This window comes from Callionymus lyra, chromosome 5 (assembly GCF_982586985.1).
Source record: "Callionymus lyra chromosome 5, fCalLyr1.hap1.1, whole genome shotgun sequence".
NCBI classification, from domain to species: Eukaryota; Metazoa; Chordata; class Actinopteri; order Syngnathiformes; family Callionymidae; genus Callionymus; species Callionymus lyra.
Window position 1 is genome coordinate 14815450 of NC_141822.1, and position 21348 is coordinate 14836797.

The 21348-nt window shown below is 35.8% G+C and overlaps 2 protein-coding genes across 3 annotated transcripts in view; one reads left to right on the top strand and one right to left on the bottom strand.

Moving 5' to 3' along the window:
- Positions 1-5417, top strand: part of lrrtm4l1 (leucine rich repeat transmembrane neuronal 4 like 1) — a 54820-nt gene extending 49403 nt beyond the window's left edge. The window contains exon 3 of one of the 2 annotated variants that reach the window (XR_015711326.1): positions 3815-3832. Coding sequence is in view for 1 of the 2 variants with exons in the window: in XM_087791100.1 (XP_087647226.1) it covers positions 3815-3880 (66 nt within the window). In the remaining variant the exon portion in view is untranslated. Of the gene's footprint in view, positions 1-3814 lie in introns of both variants that reach the window. The other variant, XM_087791100.1, reaches the window with a different exon arrangement.
- Positions 5418-16497: 11080 nt separating this feature from the next.
- Positions 16498-21348, bottom strand: part of LOC148079501 (putative flavin-containing monoamine oxidase A) — a 47800-nt gene continuing 42949 nt past the window's right edge. Inside the window, exon 12 of the mRNA XM_087791071.1 lies at positions 16498-16983. Within this exon, the coding sequence (XP_087647197.1) occupies positions 16713-16983 (271 nt within the window). The 3' untranslated portion in view covers positions 16498-16712. The remainder of the gene's footprint in view (positions 16984-21348) is intronic.

The window sequence follows — 21348 nt, forward strand, 5'->3', positions numbered from 1 at the left end:
GTGTTTTGAAAGCGTTTGGATTAATTCTGTAAATTTAAACATGTGTCGACATTAAACCAAGGCTTTCAAACCAGCAGGCATAATATTTTTTGGCCCTTTATTGATTTCCAAATGTTGTGTGAGTGTGATTGATAGTATAAATTAATCCTTACTATGTCAAATTGTATCATTTTTATACCTTAAGAACAGGTTGTTTTTTTTATTGTTATTAAAACAATGGAATTAGCAAGATTGATGATTTTGCGTGATATTTATAAATAATTTTCAATTCACAGTTATACACATAAAAATATAGAAAATGTTACACTAAAATGTTTTTTTAGCAATTCAATGCAGGGAGACAAAAAATCAGTAACAGCAAAAAAGACGATTTTTACCATCTTATACAAGACTGTACCAACCATCCATCGGGTTCTGACCAGGGCAAAACTTGGCCTTGGGGCCACAAGCAGCCCTTTAACTGTATTGATGTGACCCTTGTGAGGTCAAAGATCATGTAGAAACTTTTTTTTCTTTTTTTTTTTGCAAGTATTTATTTATAATCTCAAAAAAGATTGAAGTGACTATTAAAAAAAAGGGAATAAGTAATTCTGCTGTATATCGGATTTGAAAAATTCAAGTTATATAAAAAGCCATAAAATATACATTTTAGCGAGTGATAAGTTGATGATACAGCTCTGTAGTGAAGACAATGTATCATGATACAGCTCTGTAGTGAAGACAATGTATCATGATACAGCTGTGTAGGGAAGACACTGTATCATGATACAGCTCTGTAGGGAAGACACTGTATCATGATACAGCTCTGTAGGAAGACACTGTATCATGATACAGCTCTGTAGTGAAGACAATATATCATGATACAGCTGTGTAGGGAAGACACTGTATCATGATACAGCTGTGTAGTGAAGACAATGTATCATGATACAGCTGTGTAGGGATGACACTGTATCATGATACAGCTGTGTAGTGAAGATAATGTATCATGATACAGCTGTGTAGTGAAGACACTGTATCATGATACAGGTCTGTAGGGAAGACAATATATCATGAAACAGCTCTGTAGTGAAGACACTGTATCATGATACAGCTCTGTAGTGAAGACACTGTATCATGATACAGTGTTTACATTTTGAATGACCACAAGATGGCACTCTCCTCTTTACAATGTAAGGCTCCGATAATTCAATGAAACTTGGCATCACCTTGAAACTGAGAGTGACATCTAGTGGCCTTAAAAAATGAAGACACTGTACAGTAAAAATGAAGAAATTGTAATGTAATTAATTAAGTCATGAATTTAGATCTTAAGATAAACTTATGATATGACACTTTAAATAATGTAATACAATTTAATTCAATCATCCAAATGCTTTATCAAGGTCAACTCTAGAATTTTAAAAGGGCTCCCTCCCGGATTATGAACCCTAACAAGACATTCTAGATCCTCCTACACAGGAGGCTTTGAAACTTTGATAGCATTCTTGTTGTGGAGTTAAACACATAAGTCGGTTCCATCTGGAAAATGTGAGTCTATTTCCTTTGTGAAGCCTCACGTCTCGCCCGTCCAGATTCTTTTCACAATTTCGATCCGTACATGGAGTCATGAAAAGACGCGGCAGGCTTATGGATCATATTCTTATCGTTCTGAGTCACGACTGTAATCTCCCTGATGGTACATATTTTTTCCCAGGTATTGACAGAAAAGATTACTTGTCATCACCGAGTGGGAAGAACAGTCCCGGCACCAACGATAGAGTCACAAACGCAGTTGGATTCGTTTCATGCCGTCGTTCGTCTTCGCAGCCACGGGAGAAGTGATGGATGCCTGTGAGATTAGTGCGGATTGACGTCAGGAAGCAGAGGAATTGTCGTGGAAAACACGGCAGAAATGAGTCAGCTTTAATGTGGAAGAGCTCCAGGTATTGTTAATGCTCTTTGTGGGCTCGGAAAACTAAGCGAGACATTTCGTTCGTCTCCATCTAGCTGGTGCTTTTAAGGATTTTAATTAGGACTGAGATTATCGAGGCAGGATGGGGAGGTGTGTGTGTGTGTGTGTAGGTGTGTGTGTGTGTTTGTGACAGAGAAAGAGAAGGAGAAATGTTAATAAGGTCAATGGTAGTTTCTTGTAGGCAGTGCAGTCATTTGTAAGCTATATAAGTTTCTCATTTTATTTGCCGTGAATCATCACACATGGCTCTGTGTGACAGATAATTCCTTCCTGAACTCTTTACTATCCTTTAAAAAAATCTGGTTAGAATCTTCGCTAGCTTTGAAACGTATGAAAGGTCAGGAAGAGTCTTGACAAACATGCTCACGGGGGAAAAACTTCCAATACGTCATTTTTGTTTCTGGTCGTTAAAGAGGAATTCATGCTCTTGCTGCCAGCGAGTGAGAAATGTCAAATGGTGTTCTAAATTGCAAATAGCAAGTCATGACATTTGAGTATTCTAGTAATATATTCTGATATAATTTGCTCTCAAGCAAATTAACAGAGGATTTTCACCTACCAAGTAACTTTTGTGAATTAATTCATGGTTTTTCTTAATTTTTTTATGTTTTTTTTCCACTTTTGACCATTTTTATTTTTAAAGCCAGATGCTTTCTATAAAGGCCGTGGAAATAATGACCTGAAAATGGATTCAAGGATTTTAATCATTATTTAATTGAATACGAATATGTTCAATTTGTTCTTGTTGGTTTTTTTTGTGTAATTACCATTTGCTCCGCCCCTACAATTTCACACTTGATGACATCACAAACTCTATAGTCTTCAAAGAAGCTTTTTAATGAGTGAAAAAAACAACCTTCAAATGAACATTTTTCACTTCGTGCAACACATTAAACTTTTATATTAACTTGTAATTTTACCTTCATCTAATGGAATGTGTCAGGGCTACATGTGACAACGCCACTGATTGGCTGAACCGTCCGTGTTCCGTGATACTTTTGAAATATTTTACGAGTAGTTGATTCGTATGACAGACGGACAGATGCTTGGAAAAATGTCTCTTTTTGTTAAATATAAATGTTGGATGTGTGGTAGAAAGTGTCCTTCAATCGCTCAGTTGAAGTCCCGTTTACTCATTAAAAAAAACTTTTTGAAAAGTCGCTCATGTTTGTCACCGATAATGGAAGCAATGCTCCAGCACATCCAACAAAAGATGAGCAACATGATGAAGCAGGACAGAAGACGTCCTGAGGTAGCAAAAGTCTGCACAGAAGAATGAAGATCATTGATCTTAAAGGAATGTTATTGTTAAAGAAGCTAGCTGTTGAGATGTTTGCCAGGGTTAGTGTTCGACGCTGTGTAAGCCTTTACATTCTTTAGAAAGTCTCCGTTCTTGTAACTCTTTTCTCTCCGTGTCGGATAATTCCTTTTGCTTTTAATGTGTCTAAGATGTTGTCTTTCATCTTCAAGCTGAACTGTACCTGTAACTGTAATGCAAGTCTTTATTGTGAAGAAAACTATGATCAAAACAGAAACAAGAAACATCTTGAGACATTTTTATCCGTGCAGACTTTTCCTTGATTTTATGAGACTCCTGTGTTGTTCTCGGTGTTATCTTGACCTTTAAAGTATATATTTTTATTGCGTATTGTTTTGATTGTTTAAGTGCTTAATGACCCTGGTCTGGAAAAGCGCTCTATAAATATAAATTACTTATTTACTTACTGTGCGCCACCATCCTATAGAAAACAATAACGTATTCAAAGAGTGAGATCGATGTTGTCACGCCTTTAAGTGTTCAAGGACGGAGGTAAACTCACCCTGTATTTAACTTTTAAATTTGTCTCTCTTGTTTCCTTACAGAATGAGTACACATGTCCGCGGCCATTACCTGGTGCCTGGCTGGGAGATCTGACTTCCATCCACTGAGAGTGAGATGAACAATTTGAAGGTGCAGGATATTTTGTCTCGTCATCCACGTCCCGGGTTCCTTTTTTAAATATATATATATATATAAATATATATATATATATATATATCTATGGCTCCACTATTGTTGCGGCAACAGTTGGTCGAGATAAGGCGGAAGGATTTGTTTCTTTTCCAAGTGTGTTTTGGGACGTGAAGAGCCAATTCACCGACAAGAACCTCTGATTGCAGGATCAAGATGCTCAGAAACTTGTGAGACTTGGGACCATAATCTGTCGGTTTTTTTTGAGACACAAGACTGCTTTCACCAGAGGCTTTAACATTTAAAGGAGCGCAAAAGCTGCACCGAGTCAGAGGAACTGGCAGAAAACAAAGCTGTGTACAATTCGGGGAGGATTTCCAATCAACACAAAACCATTATTTTTTTTCCCCAAGTTGTTTGTTTCAAAGGACAATTTATCAACTGCTCGGTGGGTTTAAATGTGCCTCATTAGGAAGCAGCCACTTTTCTAAGTGTCACTACGGTTGGAAGTCTTATGAATCGGCAAAGGAGTGTAAGATAAATCCCCGCCGAAGAAAAAAAATGTAGTTTTGTTTTTGTTTTGCTTGTAAAAAAAACAATCAGCTTATTCCAACAACAAAAAAATGGCTCTGTTGATGAAGTTTGTTTTCTATCCACGTTAAAATAAGACTTTCTGACGTTGATGTTTTACTTGATGTGCCATTTTTCACACCAGTATTTCGAAAAGTATGGGATCTTTTTAAAAAAATGATGTTTAACAAATGAAATCCTAGCTTTCAGCTTACACCTAAAAATATGAATTAGAAAAAAAAAGTGTGATAAGGAAAAGGTAAAGCAGGATTTATATTAATTCTAATACAGAGACGTTCAGGGACTTCAGATGGTCACATTATTTACTTCCTCCCTTTTTGGGAGGTGGGTGTGGGGGGGGGTCAGAAGGTCCCTTTTAAGGATAATATTTGTGAGTCAAAAATACCTCAATATTCATTAAAAAAAATCTTACCAATTTGATATATATTTGAAAACGACTGACTTTTTAAATATTCTTGTGACTCGAAAGATCCTGAATTCAAAGCTGTGTGTTCTAAAGACAAGCCTCAAATCCAACCCGGTCAAACAGTGCTCTTAACCCATGTCCACCACATGGTCAATGTACATGTCTTTGTGAAGAGGTCAATCTGAAACTGCAAGTACTCAGAGACACAATGTTTATTTTCTTTTAATATATTTGTTTTAATGATTGCATATGTTTGCTTCACTTTCCACCTCTCCTGGAATCATCATCCCATCTGTTGCCTTGGAAACTGAAGATGTTGCTCTGCACCGTTCGTTGTGTGTGCTTTTTTTTTTTCCCCACCCATGATACATTTTGTATTATATTCTAAGCACTGTTTTTTTCAGTTGTCTGTTTTGGTCTTTTGAAAAAAAGAAAAAAAAACAACCTTTCTACACTGGACGTTTTTTACCTATTGTAAATTCCTGCTTATCCCTATTAAATATGTTGATATTCAGTGAGCAGATGTCTTTGTTTAAGAATATGTATGTTGGTTGTTGCTTTATCGGCAAAGACTGGAATCCCTGCTTTGTTTTTATCAAGTTTATTTAACGGCAATAAATGGCTGATAAATTAAAAGAAAAATGTTGTAAAAAAAACGAGAAAAAAAAATATTCCCTACTTTGTTTGTGAATTAATTCCATCAACACAAGTCTGTCTAGTTAACACAAAATTATGATAATCTGTTCTGGAACTATTTTTGTTTTTCAGCAACAAAAGCGTTCGGTTTTCATGACGTTAATGTTTTGAAGTACGGTTCCACTCAGTTCATTTCTTCTTCTCAAATGGACTATAAATGGAAAAACATCATGCTAGGGCGATTTTCTTTTTCCATGTGATAAATGGTTGAGGGGTTGTGAAAGGATTTGAACAGAGCAAAGTGGTAAGTGCCTTTTAACAAATGTGAAAAAAAAAAGTGGACAGGGGGGGGTGGTAGCTCAGACGGTACAGTGTAAAGTTGTAGATTTAGTTACTACTGTGTCGTGTTCCTCAGAAAGACACTGATGGTCAACTGGCACGCAGCGTCGCGGCCTACTCCCATCAGTATGTGTGAATGGGTGTAAAACACTTTGATATAAAGCATGTTGAGTGCTAAATAAGTAAAAATGTCAAGTTAGGAATCTGACTTGTAGCTAAAAAAAATCAAACAAAGAAAGTCACAATAGTTTTACTTGTACAAGGAGAGAGAAAATACATTCTCATAGTCAGTTCCATTTATCTCTAAAGCAAGAACTGTTTCAATTGCATCGTTATACTCCATCGTAAATGATTAGTTATTAGTTATTTATCCGACAGAAAACAAAATTCACTAATTTTCTACTCACCCTCATCTCGACTAATCTGTTCCTTTTTTAGAGTTATAGACATAAATGTTTGTCCATTTTAATTTGCCGACTGGAGCTCAGTTGTCTTCATCTTCGTCCGAAAAGAGACTTAAAAAATCCAAATACCTCCAAACTGTTTGTCTGTAACGTCCTTCTTGTATTAAAGCCTTGACGAGTTTGTGGCAGACATTTAAAGTTTGTTTTTTTGGGGTGAACTATCACTTTAATGCGAGTTAATGCATACAAAAATTAAAGTTGTGCTAACTTGTTAGTCATAATACCTTAGGGGGATGTGAGTCAAATCAATTTAAATAACTTAAACGGAAAATAAAATGTGACTTTAATTAAAGAGCAGGAGGAACTGTTGCTTTATAAACTCTCAGTCATAGAAGAAAATAACAGTCAGAGGATCCTTTAAGTAACTTTCTGTTTTCCATATCATTAAACCTAAACGTATAAGTACCTCTTTCAACAAAATTCAAGGTAAGTGAGTGGATTTTTAAAAATGATATTAAACATTAATCTTTGATTAAGTTTCGACTAATATATAGAACAGTTATAACTAGAACTTACCTGTGATTTAAAATAAATGGGCCCCAGCTGCCTTAAATCAACTTAATAGTATTTTGAAATAAATAGTCAACACACTATTTTAGTTTTCATGTTCTCAATTATTTGTATTAATTTTTTTTTACTTCTTCCTTATATCCGTTTTCAGGATTACTTTTGCCTGTTATTGTGTATAATAAATATTTTCTTTCAAGTAAAAGTGTCACATTTTCATGTGGATAAATGATGTAAATCAAGACATGAAGAGACTAAAATGATGGAGAACCCAAAATGAGGAATAATGTTGTCTTAAAATATTTTATCTGGAAAGGAAAAGTGATAATATTAATAAAGAAGGAGTACACTGGTTGAAAAGGTTTCATTCTAAAAACACATGAGGAGTCAGTTTAACCTGAGCCAGAGCTGCAGCTGTGCTCCCAGTGAGGAGTTCAGTGTCTATCTTGATAAATGGACTTTTCAGCACAAACACAACATGTCAAGCTGTCAGCGCAAACGTCCAGATGGTCGTCGATGTAGATACCATTTTCTCACACACGTACCAGAAGCTACCAATTATCACGATGCCACGAACATCTTCATCATCACGTCACGATCGCTTTTCAGCCCGTCATTTGAACCACAGTATTTATAACTGTGTATGTAAAAGTTCGGAGGATCTCTCTGAAGTTTGTACGCTGCATGAAAATGTTGCTGCATCACAGAAACCGTCCAGGAAATGTCGAGTTTCCAGCTTCAACCATCTGGACCGTCCAGTCCGGGCATCGTAGCAGATCGTCATGCCAGGGACAACCCATGAGAGGGTCGACTACACTCACGGAAGAAAGTCAAACACACAAAAAAGAGTAACTAGGAACCTTTACTTGGTCCAGCATGAACATGGAAATACAAGTTTTTACCCCAAAATGTTTGGCAAAACAAGTGGCCCTTTTTTCTGTTTGTGTTTCTTTTAGCACTGTATTTTATACGAGAATGGGAAGCAGAAAATAGTCACATTGCAATATACTTAAATAAATGGGTTTTTTGTAAACAACTAGATGTTCAATAAATAAACATAAACACTGTTCCGACTTGTTGGCAGATGTGAAAGTTAGAATTTCCCAACAGATTGGTGTGTTTAAAAAAACAAAAACAATTAAATCTGTCAAAGAAACACAATTAGAGATGGGAGAAAAAAAGCAATCTTGTGTGTCTGCTGGGGAATCTAAAACCTTATATCATGTTTCTCTATAAAACAACGATTAAATTCACTAAAATATAAAGGTGGAAGTTGTTGCCTCAAAAGTTTGAGTCGATTAAGGAAGAGGAAGCAGCCAAGGAATCAGGTGAGTGGAAAAAAATATATATATATATATATATATATATATATATATATATATATATATATATATTTTCAAATGCGTAAAAAGATAAACACACAGCCTGGAGTTAAAGCTGAGATAAAAAATAGACACTTGAGCTACTGGAAAGATAAAAGTCAGGAACGTGGAGCTCTTAACTCCACACAGCTCCAGTTTTCAACCAAACACAGACAGATATGAAAAGATAAACACAACTGCTGGAGGAGACGCAAGACACCATCTTCAAATATCGAAGAGTACACAACATTCCTCAAGTTGTGTTTGTTAAAATAAGAATATTATGTTGAAACAACGGAATCAGAGAATTTAATAAATGATCTCTTTATTTCACTAAAACAGATACAGTAAATGGCTAAAAGACATAATTAGTAAATGAGAGGGGGGACAGTATGTATAAGAAGGAAAAGACAAGCATTCCAGTTCATGGACGTGGTTTATGAGGACCAGCTGAAGAAGAGGATGAGATGACACCGTTAAAAATAGTAATTAACGGTCAGAAAAATGTAATGAATAGCAAAAGAAAACTAAATGAAGGACACAGCAGGACACTGAAAAGATGCTTTTTTTTAATTAAACAAAATTAATTTAAATCTAAGTGTATTCATGTTTTTTTATACAATAGAAACACTTTTATACAGGTGCAATCCCAGAATGTTGATTTACAATACAAATGTAAAGCTGTTGTGGACCCAATTATGAATTTTAAAAAAACAAAACAATTTCAAGCTGTGATCAAACTATTTTTAACTTTATTTAACTATTTCCAACAGTAAACAAACAATTTCCAATGGTAACCAAACAGTTTTTAACTTTAAACAAACATTTTTCAACTTTAAGCGAACAATTTTTAACTTTATTCAACTATTTCCAAATGTAATCAAACAATTTTCAACTAAAATTAAACAATTTTTAACTTTAGATCAACCATTGTAATCGTGATCAAACCAATTTGACTCTTAATCAAACAATTTTCAACTGTAATAAAATATTTTTCAACTTTAATCAAACAATTTTCAGCTTAAATAAAACAATTTAACTGTAATGAAACAATTTTAAACTATAATCAAACCATTTCCAGCTTCAATAAAACAATGTTCAACTGTAATCAAACAATTATCGACTGTTATCAAACAACTAACAACAGATGGAAAACCTTTCAATTGAAAATTAAGTCTTTGTTTAATGTCAAATTGAAATTTTTAATGTAAGTAATGAAAAAGAATTCTTAAAAAATGGCTTATTTATTATACTATTGATGATGAGCAAGAGTCCATCCTTTTTCCTATGAATATTACTAACACAGGGCTTGAGTGTCTTTGTGTCTAGTTGTGAGTAATGATTTCAACCTGTACAAAGGTCCGTGTTTTTTGTTTGTTTTTTTTGCCACGCATGTGAAAATGCAACAAAATAGCCTCGGAAATAACACGCGAGCTGAGCTGTCTTGTCATTATAGTCCCGGTGTTGCAAAAGCAACAAATGTGTTTTTGTATTCACTCTTTTCAGATGTGTTTCTGCATCTCACGGTGCTCTTCTCAGTTACTCCGCCTCCATCCATAACACTCGGAGTACTGTGACCGCACAGACAGGGCAGTATGCCTGTGAGCAGATGTCTTGAATTATTCATGCCGCTGACAGATCACTGTCCAGCCAGTTTGTCGTCTGAAGCATCTCCCGTTATTAGCGAAAAAGGAAGGAAACGCAGATCGTGGTCTAGCACATTTGGAAATGAATCTCTCTCTCAAACTGAAAGCGTAAATTCAAACTCAGCTTCAAAGTCAGGAGGAGGTCCAGGATGAGGAGTCTCATGTCTCACCAGAGGTGACTCACGAGTGATTCAATCTGCTTTAAGACTGACATTATTAATCTGATGTGTCCAATGAAAGCTTTACATAGAATAAGTGCAGGAAAGTAATATGATCCCTGACTTGAATGTAAATCACTTTGTATGAAAATGATTAGACTCAAAAGTATGTTTCATAATTTCCCTCCCGTCATTTTCCCTTTCACCCCATTCTGCTCATTCCATGACTCTTAAATACACTTTCATTATCCGATCTCACTATCTCCTCATGCAGCACAGCATCTGGTCAAACTGCCTCTGGCCTGAGATGGATCAGTCTTTTTGATTGAGTTGGACGACACTTTAGGAAGCATCCACGGCTTAGGACTGTGGTAATAATGGTTATTTTGTGTATCTAGAAAATGTTTAAGATCGTTGAGTTCATCTCATAGAAATGGGACGAAAAACAAAAGTTTTGCGTTTATATATTTTTTCAGTGTAGAAGATGAAAATGAATGATTTGTGAATGAATCCAAGAAAAATATCTTACAACTCAAGTAAAACTGATAATGAAAGAAAAGGCATTTGATTGAAATGTTTGTACAGGACGTTAACGTCGAGCCTCTAAACACATCACAATATCACAATCCAACTCCAACTCTTTCTTTCACTGACAGTTTGGTGATTAAACGATGTGTGACTTAAACAGTTTAAATATTTGGACACACCTGCTTTTATTATAAGTTTGTTTTAAGTAAGTAAATAAGTAAGTAATGGTTGTTTGTAAAGTGCCTTTCTAGACTAGATTCACAAAGTGCTTAAACAATCAAAAACAATACACAGTTAAAATATATACTATAAAAGGCCAAGACACATATGACAAACACAGAAAGTCATAGAAAGCCTGCACAAATAAGAATGTCTTAAGATGTTTCTTGAAGGAGTCAGTAGATCATTAAACACAGAGAGAGAAGAATCGTTCCAAAGCTTAGGAGCAACAGACTGGATTTTTTCTCCTGTGGTCCAGAAGCATGTTCAGGAACCATCAGTAGATTCTTATCCACAGACCTCAAAGCCCAAGCTGGGGTGTAAGTCTGGATCAGATCACTGATGGAAGGAGGAGCCTGACCTTGAATAGTTCTGAAAGCAAGAACCAGAATTTTAAATTTGATCCTGAAAGAAACTGCCAGCCAATGCTTTAAGGAGTTTTAAGGATTGGGGAAATGTGAGTTCTTCTACTAGAGCTGGTCAGAATTCTCGCTGCAGAGTTTTGTATTAACTGCAGGCGAGACACATCCTTGTTTACAGATGAAAATAAACTGTTACAATAGTCTAAATGTGAAGACACAAATGCATGGATAACAAGCTCCAGATCGTGTTGTGACATCAAGTTTAGAGATTTTTCTCAGTAACAGTTTCTGGTCAGTTCTTTGCAGTGTTTTACTAGAGAAATGCTTTTGTCAAATACAACACCCAGGTTTCTCGGGCTCAATTTGATGGACTGGCCGTAGTCACCCAAGTACTGACTCAACCCTGGAAGCTTATCATCAGGCACAATCACCAGTGTTTCAGTTTTGTCCACATTTAGCTGCAAAGTGTTTTCACTCAGCCAATGTTTGATTTCTAGCGAACAATTACTGAGCAGTTCAGCCTCTGGGGCTAAGTTGGATCAAATGAGCAGTAGATCTAGATGTCATCAGCAAACATGTGTTAAGAAACATCAGGAAATGTCTGAATGATTTTACCCAGGGGAATCAAAAATAATAAAGGACCTGAAACAGAACCTTGAGGGACTCCACACAACAGATTCGCTGATTCAGACCTTATTTGATTGGCAGATACAATGAAACTGCGCCAAGAAATTTATGACGAGAACCATTGTAACACAGACAAGGACACTTCATCCCTCAGTCTTCTCAGCAGGATCTGATGATCAACTGTGTCAAAGGCTGAGGACAGATCCAGGAGAACCAGAAACGTAGAGTGATGTTTGTGGAAGCCAGATTAAAACTTCTCATGAATGTCGCTCTGATCCAGGAACAATGACAGCTGCTCCGACATAACCTTCTCAAAGATTGTTGACAAGAATGGAAGCTTAGAAATATGCCTTAAATTACTGTGTTTAGTTGGGTTTAAGCCCAGCTCCACAATGGCATGCTTAAATGCATAAGGAAAAACCCCTATGGAAAGGGGTACATCAAACACTTTAATAAAAGAGCCTAAATGGAAGGACGTCAGACAAGCAAGAAGAGGGTTTCATTTGCTTACCAGTGCTGAAATATTAGCCAGAGTCACATTGTTAAATGAGAACCACACGCTGGAGACATGCTCAGTGACACCAGGGGTTCCACACAAAAGGGGGTGGATTTTCTCTTTGATCCACTTAAAGTGTCAGTTTTAGATGAAAAACAACAACAATTGCGTGTTTTCATGGTCATGTTGTCTTGTCTCACTTAAACGCTATTGGATTCTGACATTCTTTCCACGAAAACGTAACTGTTCAAAAACTGAGATAGAAAAAACAACTAAAACCCAGCACAATTGATATTGACTTCAAGTTAACACGTCAACTATGTTGGGTATTAGGGTGAGCATGTTTTTTTTTGTGATTTTGAGTAAGTCAATTTCTCACGAAAAGCCCTTGAAAGTTTAAGCTTTCAAAGTCTTCAAACAAGCAGATGATGTTCTGCCACACAAAGTGCTATTCTCGTACCAGCTGTGTTAAACAAAACGTATCCACAACTCGACACAAAGAAAACGACAGTGGCACGGCTGACCAGCAACTTAGAAAAAAGTTTTAAAAAAGAACCTGTGAAGTTGAAAAGGTCAGAAGTAAAAGTCCATCACAAACTTATTCACAAAGCGATCCAGGGGAAAACAAAGGGAGAATAAAAAAACAATAAAATAAAAGAATCACATGGTCACTATGACAGTTCCTTTCTCTTAAAGTTGATTCATCATGCATTGTTTTTTTCTTTTTTTCTTGTTAATGTTTTTTTTTATTGCTATAATTTTTGTTGGGTTATAATTTGCTTTCCTACTGGGCTTAAGAAAATCATTTCACCCAATTCCTGGTTAATAGATCGACAGTAAAAAGTCCTTGAAAAAAACGTTTTTAGAAAAAGAGATTAATCATTATGATGATGAAATAACTAAACTAAGCTTAAATGTCTCAAGTGTTTCGATTTTTTTTTTTTTTTACTTTGCTGTCATAACTCACTGCCACCTGAACTTAGAAACATGGAATCATTTACCCATTTTAAATCTTATTTGTATGTTTTATTTAAAGATTTTTATTGTTCTAATTATCTTTTTTTGTGTCTTTATGTTTTAATTGTGTTTTTATGCTTGGCTGTTTGAATTTTAAGTAAGGCAAACTTTAGGGCCGAGATTTTATTTTATTTTGGGGATCTTGTTCATGTGTGAGTGAAGGTCCGTCCCTGACAAAGGTGAGTCAGTCGGAAATGCTCCCTAATGAGAGCACTGTAGCGATCTGTCAATGGCACCAGCTGTTTCAGTAATGGTGAGTGAGTGACATTAAAGGTTTCCAATCTACTTCCTTAGACACCGGCTCCGGCGGCTTGGGTGTCTTGATAGGATACGTTAAGGCGAACAAATTCTGTGGTATGGTCAGCAGGAAGTCTGGACAGAAATCAAAACTGATTTAAAACCCTTGCACTGGATAACTCTATGCTTCAGGAATAAGTGGCACTAAAAACTAAACCAAAGGTTTCTTTATTACTACGATTATACTGCAAATACATTGAAACGTATCTTATCTTTCCAAGTTCAAATTTGTCTGCTAACAGAGGGGTCAACTGTCATTATAGTGACGTGGTTTTAAGAGGACTCAACATTCAGAGCTTTTAAAAACATAGAGTCTGATATTAAGGGTTTGATTAACATGTCAAGAAAATAGGACTTTAATGAAAAGTAAACCTGCGATCGTTCTCACACCAAAGGAGGGAGAATACTGTAAGGGGTGGCTGTTTAATTCTAACCTCGCAAATCTGGTGGTAGAAAGTCACGAAAATTATAAAGAAATGTTAGTTACAAAATTGAAATAGGAAAACAATACAGAAAAAGAATGTGAAGATAAAGAAAAAAAAAATCCAAAATAAATGTTATGTCTAAAAATTATAGAAAACAATAATGTCAAAAACGCTGGACCTGAAACAGGGATGTTAGGGTGAGGGTGCAAGTCTCAATCTGGTGAAGCAATTGTCTTGGATGGAAACCAAGTTGGAACATAGGAAGAAATAATAATAAGGAGAAAGTGGTTGAATTAAGTTTTAGGAAAGTGGTTAAGGTTAAGGGTAAGGGTTGGGATCTGAACCTAAATAAAATTAGGGTTGGGTTTGGGGTTATTACACTATAGTAATAATAATGCTAATCAGTTAAAGTAGGCATGGCAAGGAAACCAGAAACAAGAAAGCAACTTAGTTTATCTTCAACGTCATGTGCAAAAATAACTGGATATTTTAATTTAACTACATAAAAAAAAAATGATGTGCGTTTGTGTTCTCGCCAAAGAACACAAACACAGTAAGGATATTAAAAATGTGCTTCTAAATGCCAGCAGACAAAGGAATGTGCATAATGTCCCTTGTGTTCCCCCAATAGAATTGTAAACTGACTTTCGAGGGATATTGATGGAAAATGCTCATTATAATTCTAAAGCATATGTATTTTGCAACATTTTCGACTTTATATACCTTGGTAGATTTTGAGTCGCACGACTCACCGCATGTAAGCGAAGGCTTCTGAGAGAGAAGTAAAAAGTCATTGAAAGTATTGTCATAATTGTTTTAATGAAAAAAAAGAAATCACACCTGTTTCTCACTGTGTCTCATCATTATAATCTTTTCCATTGTAATTATCAAGTAATTAAGTATAGCAACGTTCAAAGCATCGCCAACACTTAACACGGTAAGATGTTCAATTTGTTTAATTCCTTTTCATCGGCAGCACCTGGCAGACTAGAGAAAACGCCGCTCACAAATATATTTTAGAACCGTCATAAAAAATAAAAAATGGAGAGTTGTTTCTAAAAAAAGTACCGCTTTACTCAAAGAACAAAATAGAAAGGGGAGGGGGGGGGGGAATTACAGTACAAAAACAAAGTTAAAGTTATGTTATTTACAAAGCAGTCATAACGTGTATCATATTATATTATCCACAATCAGATTCATTACCTCATCGTTGTCCATCCTTCATTCAGCCAATGGAAGTCTGGAAACAGAAAATTCGTCCAACTGCTGCCAACCGGGACATGGCAACTTTTGCGACGTTTAGCGAGTGCTCATGGGAAATGTGGTCTCCCATCGACCTAGGCACTACCACTTTAGTCCACTGGCGTCGCTCAACTTCAAATCGCATAGAATCGCTTTAATTATAAATTGTAAAAGAATCAAATTAAACAACCTAAATAAAGTTAATTTAATGTTCAAAGGTAGGATAGGTCAAGTAATGTGAGCGACATGTGCTAACTTTGGGTGGAAAAAATGGAAGTTGAGTTTGACTGAACAATTAATTTAGGGTGAGATGAAATGAATGGACTTTCTTTTTGGACTCTATGTTGCGCAGATGACTTATGTGTTTACATGTATTGCTGGCTTAATTGATGGAATTTAAAGTGTAAATACAGTTCTATGGAAAATAGACCCAAATCTTCTAATTTACCTTAAACATAAGTAGTTTAAAGTTGTTTTATATTGTTCGCCCAAGTAAAGACTTCAGCCAGTCATTTCTGAATGAAACCCCCCTGAAATAGTGCTTGAGTTAACTATAAAGAAATCAAATTGACTGATGACATGTTGAATAATTCAATGATCGGGCAACTTGGTCACGCACAATGCGAAAAATCATACACACAACAGTGAAAGCTTTCTCTCCAAGGCCGCCAACATAGCTACATTATTAGCATGACAATACCCAAATATGCTGACTCGGCATTGCTGTAACCTCCTGCTGACATGATCTCAATAAAACGGCCACAACAGTCTTGAATTGCATTACGATGGCGCCGTTGTCATCACAACAACCGGAACGTCCCGGTTAGCATAGCATAGAGAATGCTGTAATAGAAAGTAAATCCAATTTGGCACCCGTACAGAAGTTGCTGACAATGCACCACATTGAAAGTTGGTCCACGTAGACTACATATTGCATGATCGGAATTAGAGGAATGTTTAAAAAAAAAAGAAGAAGCTAGACCCTTGAGTTGCAGCCTGTGTTTTAGTCGGACAAACATATAGCAATATTTGAAAAGCAAATCCTATCTTTTTATCTTTTGTTCAACTGAAAAGAATTACACCTAGAGATATTTTTTCTGAACTTCAATTACTAACAGAATATAAAAACCTCCAGCCTTTATTCAGAATCAATGACTGCAATTAACCTGCTTTTTTCCACTTACAAAGCATCTTCTGCCCCCATTAACAAAGCTGTGTTAAGCTTGAGAAATACCTACGCGATAACCATGTCTTTGAAACAAAGAGCAAAAACCTTTATGTGAAACATGAAAGAACTATTTATGGAACAGAAACAGAAATATGTATCGAAGTCAGTGGCCTTCACCGTAAAGAGCTTGAAAACATACGAATATTGACAATTTTTCATTTGAAAGTTTTGATTATTTAAAAAAGAAAAGATTATTCCATAATATATTTTGGTTTTGGTGTGTTTTTAGTTCCATTCTGTATTCTCCTGAGTTTTTTTCTATTAGGACTGGTAGGACAACAGCAGCGCTGCACCAATCGCCAGTATTCCCAACATCGCGGCCATTCCTGTCGTCATGAGTTTTCCGGTTTCTGAATGATTCCTGGAGTCCTCGTCACTTTGACCAGGTTGAACCGCTCGCAGCTCCTCTCGGGTCAGGCTACTTGGGTCGAGATCCGCCAGGACCTCCAGCGCCGCACGCTCGCCTGATTGCACGGCACCACTCATGTATCCACACCACTTGGTAGCCGTCTCGGTGCCCGCCCAATGTACCCTGCAGGAGAGAACATTTCTGATTCCACTCATGGAGGAGCTTCAAGTCCGAACATTGTTAGACGATATACCATCATTGCATGCTCATTTCAAATTATAGTAAGTCCTTGAAGAAAGCTCTAACAAGAAGATTTACATTCATCTGAAAATAATGACCCTGCTTCATGAAGCTTCATCAGACCATCACTATGTCAAAGTGTCTTAAACACCCTGTGACTGTAACAAGAATCATAACTCCTGTGGAATCTGTGAAAACTCTTTTTTTCTGATTCTTAATTCAGAAAAAAAGAGTTTTCCAAAGAGGTGAACATATTAAATAATGAGAATAGGTTGTTGAACGCCCACAACTGTAGCAATGAGTCAGCAGTGATGGAAAGTGTTTATTTCAAAGAAAAAGTCTCAGAAAGTGATTTTTTATTTTTATTATTATAATATAATAATAATAATATATATTACTATATTTTATTTTTAAGTATATGTGAGTATATGTGATGGAGCATTACTGAGGTAGAGTGTGACGATTGTGTTATCAGATGTACTTAACCAAACTAGAAATTATTATACACTATACGTATACGCCATACTTAAATTAATGCTAAAAAGATAATCAAAATATAAAGTATAAATTACTAGCCTCATCTAAGAGCTTAAACGTTTGAATACACATTCACAATCAACATTCCACTCAGACTTTGTGAAACAAAAGAGCAAAACGGAACAGACCCAAAGAAGGGGGGCTGGAAGACAAAGTAACTTGCCCACACAACAGGGAAGCAAGGAAGTTACTCTCCAGGTGACCCGAGACATGAAGAAGCTTGAAAGAACCACTGCCCCGGAAGAGACGACCCCCTGGACAGGAAACTTTCCCTTAAATACAGTGAAGCCCCATAACACGAGACCGTCTTTCCCGGAGCTATTGACCTGTAGAGCTGCCGGCAAAGAGCGAGTCCTTTCGATCGTAAAGTTTGTATCTTTGTTTGACTTGAAGCGGCGAATAAACGACCCTTACACTCTGCATTTTGACCTTTCTCTCCATAAAGCAAAGTATTAAGACCCGGACGTGACGTCGTGTTGGAGCGACAGAAACGGACTAAGTTTTAATCGTTTTAAAACGTATTGACGTAAGTTTCACGTGTTAAATGATTCCTTGTGCTTAAATCATTGCTTGGTTTGAACCGAAATGTAGGGGGATCTTTCTATTTAACATATACAAGGTTTACACAGATAAGCAATCAGAAAAAACACTAAACATTCTTCATCTCCATCTAAGATAATGTAGTCTTTCTTTTCCGTTTGTAACCTTTACTCTTGTCCCTCTGATAATTAATAACTTACGAGGGAGTAGAAAGATGCAACCGAAACCATTCTTGCTTCAGAGAAATAGAACACACTATGATCATGTATTTTCACTCCTTGTGTAAGTAAAATGATTGGTCACGTAATTAAAAACTGACACTTTAAAAAGGATAATTCGTCCAAAACTCCAATTTCACTAATTTTTCACTCACCCTCATGTCGATAAAGGGAAACGTTCTATAGATATCCGTGCCTATTACGATATAAAGGGGGTGGTCGGCAGCAGTGCATGTCCATATGAGTCCCGTTTCTTCACCTTAAATAGACTAAAATACATCTAAATACATTTGTACTGCTCTTCTGTAATGTTCCACTTGTATTGAAGCACTGACATGAGAAATTGTTCCCAAAATAATTCAAGTCTATATTTTAAGCTTGTTTTAAGAGGAGGCTCCCAGTGTCTCAGTTTACAGATCTCCTAACCTTTTAATATATTGATTAAATTTAATGATGTCTTTAATGATTATCTTCTCTAAAAAAGGGACAAAAGCTTTATAATTTGATAGCCATGAAATCAATGTAAAACCAGACGATCTTGACATTGTTGTAAAAGTGAAAGAGTTGAAATATAAAGTAGTTTAAACAGACCTACAATAATGTAGGTCAAGATGAACTCAATGGTGCCACGCTCCACGCTCCTTGAACCAATGCTCACGTCTCCTTCCATCCTGCGTATGCTGTTCACACGAGTCAAGCCAAGACTGAGCCACTACTGGCCACTGCTGGCTCAGTCTCAGTTCAGAAGACCAGACGGCAGATGTTCCCTTGAGTGCAGATGCTGTCACGTAACCTTTTTGGAGAGTCACTCCAAAAGCAACTCTCAAAGTTAACACAATCCACAACTGGTGAGTCTGGCCCACATTTCCCTCTCAGAGAATGAGGTCTGCAGAAGACCATGTCTAGGAATAGTTGCCTCTGCTGATGGGGTGTAAACTGGTGTCTCTTCGAACACTTACGGTGAAAATGGTGCAATAATGGGTAATAAGAACTCAAGTTGTCAACTTATTATTCAGTTTTTACCTAAAAAAAAGGAGCGTATTGTCCAGGTGAGTATGTTATGTTCTCTGTTTTTGTTTGGTGTTTGAGTCAGTTGTTTTTTTAGGGACACAAGTGAGCAATAAAAGGTATTTTCTTGTATTCAGAAAGTCCTGTGCCCACAAACGTTGCTGCATCTTTCTAGTCAACAACAGTACAACAAAAAAAAGAAAAGAATCAAGTTTACTTTATTGATGAAGAGTCTGGACTCATACAAATGTAGGATTTCAAAGCAAGGAAAACAACTTCCCGGCAGCTTTTATTAAAATTAAAGTAGCTTAATACTTAATACACACACTAATAATACAATGCAGCTCTGATGCTAAAGACTCTCGGAGCTAATTTATTACATTTGTCTTTCAAGAGCTTCGGAGAATCTCATTTGAATCTATTGTCATCGCATAAGCAGCGGAACGTAAAGATGTTTTTCTTCCAAAAAGTGCATTGAATAAAGCAATCACACGTTGAAGCAGGTACAATTGAAATAGAAAATAATTAAACATAACTAATCTAATTATGTTTGTGTATTGAAGATCAATGCAGCAATGAATGATATATAATTATATTACTTCAAAAATTGTAACACAGAACAATAAAGAAGTCTAAAATACACTCCTCTTCGTGATTTTGATTGTCATTTTATTCTTTCATATTCTAAGTTTCCAATACTGGTTCATTAACTCTGTACTAAAGTTCTGACTACTTTAATTTTAGATTATGAAAAATACATGTTTCAAATCAACAAATGTTCAACAAATATGTATTTAACAACGCAAAGATAGTTAATTTTAATATAATGTAAAAAGAAAAAGAAAAAAGTTAGGCCTAAGAGCAAAAGCACATGCATTACATATACTTATTTTGGTCCGGTAGCCACGCAGGTACATAAATGTCTCATTCTCCTAATGGAAAATTAAATTAATTCAAGTCAATGGCATTTACCGGCCTTTAAAAGGTTGTAGAGCGCTCATGTGACCTTCCTTATTTTAACCACATCCAGAAATTTAGCAAAAAGATATTATGCAAACTTATTGTGCAGACTTAAAGGTATTTCATGTTTGATTAAATATAACTGATGCACACCAAGCAAATATTGGAATGTGGAATTCAAAGAAGGTGGAATATGGGATTTATTAAGAATGAAAGTAAAACAATAGTTTTTATGTATTTATTTGTAAGTTACACGGCAGCATTCAAGGCTCATCGAACCGCATATATTGGTTGAGCTGCTGGTTTTTATATTAATAAGAACTTCTTCCTATGAATCTCTTGGTGATATGTCTGTTTTAATTTAAGACATTTTTATAAGCCGATTACCTTTTTCTTAAATTTGTTCTTTTTTCCTAAGTCCTTGTTCCAGTCCGTTGTGTCAGATTGTGGTTTCTTCTCTTATGCTTTTAATTTTGATATCTCTACTGTTCTCTGATTATTATATTTTATTATATTATATTGAGCATCATATTTTTGCTGGTTCTTTTGAACTTCTACATTTTATTCCATGTAAAGTTCAGATTTTCTACGTTTTTGGTGACAGTGGTCTAGAAAAACACTCTACAAAAATGACTTGCATATCTTATTAAATTATTTTATTCTGTACTGACACCACAAAAAATCCTATGTTGTGTTTACAACACTAGCAATAAACGTTTTTCATTCTGCCTCATATTTATATTTCAAATACACATGTTTTATTCTGCAATTGTTCTTTTATCAATTTTTCCATTTCTCCCTCCTTTTTTTACCTTCTATTTGTTCCGGAACAACCTTTTTGTTCTTCATTTTATGCCAATTGCCGATTTTATTTTTCAAAGTATAAATATTGTAGTTCGTGCTTTGTCGTGGGTTATGCTGAAAGTATACCGAAGGTTTTTTCAAAGAATGTGTTATGCAATGATATCTTTTATTCGAGGAATCATATTTAGTATTCCAAACCATGCTAGATATCTGTTAAAAAAAGAAAAAAAAGAAAAGAAAT